Source organism: Seriola lalandi, unplaced genomic scaffold (assembly GCF_002814215.2).
Source record: "Seriola lalandi dorsalis isolate HSWRI2012SDOR001 ecotype SW California unplaced genomic scaffold, Sedor1 jcf7180002054360, whole genome shotgun sequence".
Classification (NCBI taxonomy): domain Eukaryota; kingdom Metazoa; phylum Chordata; class Actinopteri; order Carangiformes; family Carangidae; genus Seriola; species Seriola lalandi.
Window position 1 is genome coordinate 608,976 of NW_019524913.1, and position 8,753 is coordinate 617,728.

General features: G+C 43.4%; 1 protein-coding gene across 4 annotated transcripts in view; it reads right to left on the reverse strand.

Annotated features, from left to right (window-relative positions):
* The window catches only part of asap1b (ArfGAP with SH3 domain, ankyrin repeat and PH domain 1b), a 56,989-nt gene that overhangs the window by 14,674 nt on the left and 33,562 nt on the right, over nt 1–8,753 (reverse strand). For all 4 annotated transcript variants that reach the window (XM_023408334.2, XM_087174521.1, XM_087174522.1 and 1 more), the window contains exons 10-14: nt 7,820–7,920; nt 7,616–7,685; nt 4,600–4,687; nt 4,305–4,353; nt 2,170–2,336 (exon numbers count right to left, since the gene is read on the reverse strand). In XM_023408334.2, the coding sequence (XP_023264102.1) occupies nt 2,170–2,336; nt 4,305–4,353; nt 4,600–4,687; nt 7,616–7,685; nt 7,820–7,920 (475 nt within the window). The remainder of the gene's footprint in view (nt 1–2,169; nt 2,337–4,304; nt 4,354–4,599; nt 4,688–7,615; nt 7,686–7,819; nt 7,921–8,753) is intronic.

Sequence of the window (8,753 nt, forward strand, 5' to 3'; positions counted from 1 at the left end):
TTTTTTATTTTATCTGGCTGCATTGTATTCTAGCTCTTTAAGGCCGTTGTGTTTAGAGAAAATAGTTTCTCTGTGTCTCTGAACTTGATTCGTTCCTGGATGATTGTTGAACCTGGGAGAAAAATGGTGCGGCATTGACAGAAACTATCACTCTTGAAGTGAGAGGGGCCGACATCAAAACCACAGACATCGATGTTTAAGGGATAGATGAAACATTTTTCTGCTTCAGGACTCCTTTATAACTGCGCCGCGAGCGTTTAAACACAGTGTACATTCTGTCGCTTTTCTGTGTGAACGAGAGAAATACATTTCACACATGAACAGGTTCATCGTCAGTACTTGTTTTTATTTGACTGTTAATCCCATTTAATTAGTTACGTTTTTTTAAATTCAGAATATCATATCTGACACTTCCTGCAGACAGAGAAGTACAAAAATCCTATACCAGACTTTCATTTTAACAAACAGGAAAGATCCAAGTGATCTTTTTCTGCTACAGCTGCATTTATTAATCCTGTGTCATTGATGAAAAACACAGACAACCTTTCATCAGCTCAAATATCTGATGAAGCTGTGGATGCTCTTACGTGCGATGTGCGTACAGCCATAAGGCCATGTAATCTTGGTCATGTTACAAACATGATTCCGGCTGATGAGACAAACCTGCCTTGGATTTATTGTCACAAACAGTGACCCCACAGTCACATCGTACAGCAGGAGGCAGATAAAGTCCATTGCATAATCTACAGTCAATCAAACGGCACAAGCACGCTGAGATGCACCAGCGGGGGCTTCACGCGGCGCCCTCTGAACTGACTGACCGGCATCACTGCCTGATGCTCTGATGCAATCTGGGAGATTTAAGCCTCAGCATGCAGCTCGGCCGTGTTGTCCGTGACCTCGGTGATGCTGTGAGTCGCGGGATGTCGTTCTGTCCGAATCTGACATGTTAACACCGGGCAGAGGTCGGCGGGAACGTCAGAGGCAGCCCCAAAAACCAATGAGTCATACACAGAAACACAAGCCGCGAGCAGGCAGGCACGTGCACACACACACACACACACACATGCGTGCACACACATTTACACAGGACAATGAACAGATGCAAGCTGGTGATAGGTCACGAAGTGCATGTTAAGCATGATGAGTGAATGCACGCTGACCTCCACAGCCGTTTAACGCTAATGCTGCAAAGCTGTGTGTTATAGAGGGAGACCCTGGGAGAATATGAAATAAGATGGAGTCGTCCTCTTTCTGCTCAGACCAGAGGGAACAAAGAGGCGACCTTTCAAAGTCATTGCAACGACCTTTCAACCATGATGTTAATTTTAGGCGTGGAGCAAAGAGACGCACTTCAGCGCTGGGTGTCATCTCCTCGGCGTAAGCTAAAAATCGATTTTGTTTTTAATAAAGTAAAACAGATCACATCTGGCAGTGTTACTACTGAAGCCATGTATACTGCAGCAACAAGAGTATAGACATGACAAATTACCTCCCCCCTCTGCAGATATCAGGGGTCGTCGGAGCGTGTGTGACTTATGTAACGATGTGATGTAATGATGTTGTTTCTCAAAGCGAAGAAATGTTTTTTTTCCCCTCAGAGCATAAAGTCCTCCCGTCGGTCCGAGCTGCTGTGTGTGTTTGTGTTGACAGAGGAGAATGTGTGTGTGTGTGTGTGTGTGTGTGTGTGTGTGTGTGTGTGTGTGTGTGTGTGTGTGTGTGTGTTAAGTGTCAGAGGGCCTGAATGTCTACGCCAGTCCTGAGTGCTGAGTCTTTGCTTCCCAATGTGGGGGAGGACCAGGATCGGGTTGTGTCCTGAATGCCAACAACACTAATGCACGCACACACACACACACACACACACACACACTTGTTCACTGAAGGCTGCTGGGGGATTTTGCAGTGCAGCTTGTTCAGTTACCATCCAACTGAAGGACACGGAGTTCAAGGTGGCTGTGACTCTGCAACGGAGTCAAGATTGGTGCGTGGATTTAAATAAAACATTTGCTCAGAGCTGAAACTGAAAATGCTGAAGTGAAGGTGTTTGTCTTTTTCCTGGAACAAGGTGAGGGTTGACTAAGCATAAAACAGGAAGAGGATGTGCATACTATATAAAGCTTCTCTGGACACACACACACACACACACACACACACACACAGCAACAGTACCTGCAGCTCCACAGTCGCAGCAGACTTCATTGCCCGGCATGCGCAGCACGTCTTCTATGATGGCTTTAGTGAGGTCCTCTAAACCGTCCTCGCCTCCGCTGCTCTGCTCGCCGCGGAACGCCATGTTCAACGCCTCCTCCTTACTGTTGGTCAGCACCGAGATCCAGCTGCAGGAGGTAGGACATCATGAATGGCGTTATAAGTAGAGCTGGAACTATTTTGCTTGAATTTTTCTGCTTGAAAAACTAGAATTAGAAATGAATGACTGAAAAGTTGATTATAGCGAAAAGAGAGCAAGGTGTCGGTTTCCATAAACCCAGTGTATTCTTCATTATACACAGTTATTAAGAGATCTTTAGCCAAGTCTGTGGTCATTAAGAATCATGCAAACAGGAAAAACTGCAGCTGACTTTCAAACACAATGTGGTGCTACACTCTACCCACTGAACTGGCCCGCACACACACCTACACACACACACACACAGAGTGGGCTTTATGAGCCTGACGTCAGCATTTCCTCTGTCAATGCCACTCAATGCTGCCTGTAAAGACACAGGCCAGACAGGGAGTGGGCACACGGACCGATGTGTTAGATTGTCTGTTTATCCGTCTGTGTGTAAAAACAAGAAATTTTAATCCACAGATGCGTAGGTGTGCAGCTGCTGAGCCAAAGCAGTTCTGTGTTTACTTATAATATGCATTATAATATGCTCCCAGCCTAATTGAGGGGGAGTGTGATTGCCCAAAGCAGAAGCCCTATGGAATACTAAATATTTCATGGAGTATCCCATGAAGACGCTGCTGCAGTTGCTGCTGCTGCTGCTGCTGCTGCTGCTGCAGTTGGAGGTGCGTGACAGAACCAGCAGTGAGGAGCACTGAGCTGGATCCCAGAGGACTACATGTACATGGAGCTACAGAGTGCTCGAGCAGCACTGAAACAAGCCGCACAACCACAGCAAAGACAGAAGAAAGCTTCCGGCATCAGAGGAAGAAGATGCCAGCCCAGAACAAAAGTGTCAGAAATCAAAGCGTGCTTCAAGAGCGTTTTAGTCTAGACAGCTCAAGAAGATTCAGTGAGACTGAATTCAGTTTCCTTTTAATGATTCAGGGTGTTTCTCCCTCGAGAAGCAACACAGAGTTTACTTATTAAACTATTTTCATAATTTCGAGGGGAAAAAACATTATAATGAAGATTATCCATCTAAGAAGCTTTGTGTCATTAGCATGGAGCTGAAACAATTAATGAATTGACTGAAAAATAATCAGAAAACACTGTTAGGATTTTCATCTTTTCTGTGTTTTATATCATTTAAACTGAATGTTTTTGGCTCATTTGACAAAATAAGCAGTTAGAAGATGTCATCTTGGGAAATTAACTCATAACTACTTAAAAGTAAACACAGATATTAGTCCCATGGATCAGCAATCTTTTGCTAACTGCAAAAACTGGGACCTTCTAATGGGAGCTAACTAAGCTAGCTGGTAGCCAACTAACGAATTACCTATTCATCTACAGCGGTCACAAACATATATTACTACTTGCAGACGCTATAACAGTGTGCACTTTACTGAAAAACAAAATCAAACCTATATCATGTGCGGTGAGTGTGGGAAAGGTCACCTAAACAATTAGCACAACTACTGAAAGTCTACAAAAAGTGCTAATTAATATTGTGTGATAATCTAATAAAGCATTATATGAATTACTACTGTCCCAATCTGTATGTGTGTCTGTGTTTCTGCCTATGCACATGTGTGTGACTGCACGGGAAACAACAGTTTGAGGGTACTGTGACCTGAATTACAACAGACCACAAATCCCACTGCTCTCCTCTCTGCCACCCACTGCTAACAGTCTCTCTGCTCTCCGCAACATCAAACACATCCTGTTTTCAAAAATAACAATGTCACGACCGAGAATCTGCCAATCAAACCCCCATTAATAAAAAAAAAGATTAATGACAGCTATCTACATCAATGACTAGATTTAGGTGAAAGGTCATAAGATAGGAAACGTCTCTTCAGGTAGGAAAGCTCATAAACCTTCAAAAGGAAATAAGGATAAAAGCTCAACAGGCAGAAAACAAGCAGAACATGATGTATTTCTCTGGGCATCGTTACTCTCAAGTACTCACATGACAAACTCTTGTTCATCTTCAGCCTGGAAATGATATGTCCGGTTATCTGTGGAAAACCAGGATGTAAAATAAGCAAATGAGCTTGCATTTTTATTAGAAGCAACAGACATCATGCAGTAAACTATTCAAATATATCACCTGTCATGTGATCCTTTTGTACAAGTTCTTTTCCCTTGATGTTTATCTTTATTAAGCAGGAATTCCCCATCTTTCAGCAGGCTAACATCTAAATAACGGACCCATTCTGGCAGATACAGTAGTGAAATGAGCAGCAATTGCGCGCAGAACTTACGAGAAATGAGATCAAAGCACTTCCTGTCCTCTGAGCTGGGTTTGACCTGGCAGGTTAGCAGGTTGAGTTTGACTGGCTGCCTGTTGGACTGCAACAAGAAACACATTACGCATTATAAAAGGCTGTTTTCCAGGTTAGATGCACAACATAGAAGTTTCTATATGGTTATTATATATGATGCAATGTAACAGCTGTTTATTGTATGAAATATCAAAGTGAAAAAGCCAAGATTCTTTTTTTTAAACCAAATATTTTTTCATTCTTCAACACTGCTGCTGTGATAATTTGAATATTCAAATAAAAAGTCACACAAGTCGAACAACAGGCTGAATTCAAGGCTTCTCTAGTCCCCACTAAGGAACTGGACGGCGCTGGCTGGGCTGTGTACTGTAATAATGGGCCCAGTTGGCACATGTACACTGAGCATTGTCTCCTGCCAGTGCCGGGGCAGGGGAGGGGCCGGTGCACGTGCTAATGAAATGCTAACAGGCGATGATGAGCCTTGGAGCTCGGCTGGCCTGCTGGCATCCCGCCATGTCAACGAGAGTCACCTAGAGTTCAGCTGCCACAAGGGTTGGAGAAAAAAAAAACAAAACAAAACAAAAACTTGGAGTGGTGGTAAACTGCCCTCAGTCTCGTAGATCTACCACTCAAACCAGAGCAGACAGAGAAGTTAAGCATTTAGTCCCCTCAATAGAACAGAGGTAAACCTTTTATATCATATCTGAGACAACCACTTCTCCTGAGTCTCTCTAGCAAACAGAAATGATATCATGTTTGAGGCAGCCGCTGTGTGAAGGTTCAAATCATGCTCACACCCTAACACTATAAAAACAGCAAATGTGAACAATAAAAAATGCAAAGGCTCGCGATCACATCGGTCCTGATCATTATGCGCCGCCAGAGCTGATCCTCCCTGCTGCGTTTCAGCTGGAACAACTGTGTCTTGTTGGTAAACAAGCCTCCAGAAAGCCAACCTCACCAGCTCAGACAACAAGCTGACTCACTGTTCCTCAGCAGCGAAAGTTACTAATATTGTCCCGACCTCAAATTCAAATATTTATTTGGATACGAGATAAAAAATTCTGTTATCAAAATGTTCCAAACACATCGCACCAGTACCAATATTCAAAACATGTAACAGGAAACTAGTACAAATGAATGCTAACATCAGCATACTAATTACAGATGTCTCACAGGTATAATGTTTGCCATGTTCACCATCTTAGCTTAGCATGTTAGCATCCTGGCATTTGCTAGTTAAAACTAAAAACAAAGTACAGTCAGAACCAGAGTTGTGGAACGACATTGCTATCCTTAGAATAAAAACTAAATAATTTAGTCTGTTCTGGAGCTATTACAAGTTTGTTTACGTGAGAAATGAAAGAAGATAGATAAAGATAAAACTGTGTAAAACAAGCCTTCATTTTAAATCATGACCATTTGAGAAGCACACAAAATGCTGCTTTTCCACATGTACCGCAAACTCCTGAATAATGCATGTTGATGAAACCTGTTTGACGTGAAGAAACAGATCTTTAACCATGCAATGCATTGTGGGTTTCAATCGTAGTCTGAGGCACTTTTCTAGTTTCACTCACAGGACAAATAACAAGGAAAAGACCCTGCGTACTGCATGAGGCGCACGAACCAGAGCACTTTATTTTATGAAGCAGACAACATTTTCTTTCTCAAGGCTGCAGATCAAATAAGGTGATACCTTTTATGGGGACGGTCAAGTGATTGATAACCAGCACAGGCTGGTAAATAAATCCCTGAGAGATTGATGTGTTTGACGTATAATCTTCTTAGGTTGTCTCATTCTACTTGACGTAAAGATATTACATCAAACTGTAGAGAATTTACATAACTGCTGAATAATACATGCTTGTTTTTTTAGATAGATTAAAGGTCTGGTTATTTAACTACATGTAATATTCTGTAATAATCCATATCTATTGTTGGGGTTTCTTCATTCATAGAAGCAACTCAGCCTGCTGACAATTTGTTGCCTTCGGTCCAAGAATCAAGTACGTATGACAAATTCTCTGTTTCTTTTTTGATCCTATTCTTTCTATAATGAACCTATTCTTTCTTAGCGTGAATGATAATGATACAGCTATGTTGGTTTGTATGCCAGAGGAAGATGCATGTCAGACCCAAACTTAGTCTGTTTGATGAATGAAGACTATCTTAATTAATTTTTTATTAACTTAATTATTTATTCTATGATGGCTTATTTCCAACGTGGCTTCCCCCCCAAAAAAAAAAATTTACACAAGATATCAGAGGAGCATCTTTCAGATCCACTCAAAAAACAACAGCATTTTAGTTTATATAATTTTATGATTTTAAAGTAGCGTAGCACAGCTAAAATGCATTGGATCTTATTTTGAAAAACCTTGTTAAGTCTGACTGCCGGATGCAATGTTTCCTGTTTTTTACATGTTTGGATTCACTGATGATCTGAGTGTGATGAGAGAGACATCTGCCACTGCTCTGCCACAATCATCTCAATTTACTGATTGTGCTAAGCCCCTAACTGTTTGAGGCTCAGTGGGAAGCTATAGAGCTATAAGGTGTTACAGAACGACCTCAGAGCTGAACTCAGCTGCAGATTCCTGCAGTTCGCACAGGAAAGAAAACATCACACTGAGCTGCTGCTGCTGCACAAGAGAGGACACAACGCTACAGACGTGCCAACATATACAGTACGCTCACACTCGCTCTGAGATGAGTCACCAAGGCGCAGCAGGCAGAGGTGGGGGAGGGGTGGTGGGGACTCGGTGGTTGTGGAAAGGGGAAGGGGGGGGTCACTGTTTCCATGACAACCCATCTATGTCAGCTCCACTCTTCCAGCTTTCCAGATTGAGAAAGCCCAACACAACCTCCCTGCATGATGCTCTCCCTTTGATTCATACAGTTACTCGTGAGGGTCAGGGGGTTCACGTGACTGTGTGTATGTGTGTGTGTGTGTGTGTGTGTGTGTGTGTGTGTGTGTGTGTCTTGTACTCACTGTGGCATGAGAGATGGTGAGGATGCCCCCCTTCACTGAGCACTGCCTCCTCTGCCACACCTTCCTCAGCCTGTGATAAGAAGAGGGGAGGGGTGGGGGGGTACACACATTAGTTGAAGGGCTTGTCGTGTCTTTCTTAATTCCTAATGCAACACGAATGGTGCACTACAGCGTTTTTAAACAATGGCTGTGTTAGCAGCTTACCCATCACTCTTCTTCAGTAGGTAGCCTTTCTTCTCACTGCCAAACTCCTTGTTTCCCTGCAGCTGGTGCATGCTGTATCCACCCTGCTTGCTCTGCGAGTCCTGTGCAAGCCCACATCATAACACAAACACAAACACACAAAAAACTACATTAAACACACATAGCATGTACGGAGAAGCTGCATAAAGACATGCATTACAGACACAAACACACAACAAACTGATTCTCTGACATTAAAGTACAGGGTGTCTCTTTTCAAAAACCGAAGTGAGAGTGCTAACAGAGGAATTCAATCTACAAGGCATGCTCTGCAACATCTCTAAAGGGTCAAACCACTCTACTGTCAAGCATAATAGACGGATGCCAGCATGCTCAACATGCACCAGCACTTACTCTTCTAGACTTGATTCCAGACAAGCAGAAGGCAGAGGGGGGGAGATAGAGGGGAGAGGTGTGAAAGATCCAGCTCAGGTGCAAGTGGTGGGTGTGAAAGAGTGTGTGTTCCCTGCCCGTTTGCCAAATGATCAACCACAATCTGAAAAAGTGTTTATTTTCTAAATGTGCACGGGTGCTATTAACAAGACAAGCTACCGAACGTGTAAATGAAATGTGAAAGACTCTATAGACGGTTTCATGCAGAACAGCGGAGTGTGTGAACGTGTGAACTGCGATGACGCTGGAAACCGACGCACGGCTACATCCGCCCGTGTAGATAAATAAAAACCAGGGTTGGCCGTGTTTTAAATGTGTGTGTGTGTGTGTGGTTTCAAGTCTGGCAGTGAGTGGCTCTCCACTGAGCAGCCAGTGAGGCACAACACTGGTCACCAGCAAAGCCTACCACACACTGGCTACCAGCATGGTACAGCACTGGGCACTCGCTCTGTGCTGCAGGAGACAAGCTCCAAACCTGGTAGTGGCCAGAGTGAGAGGGTGG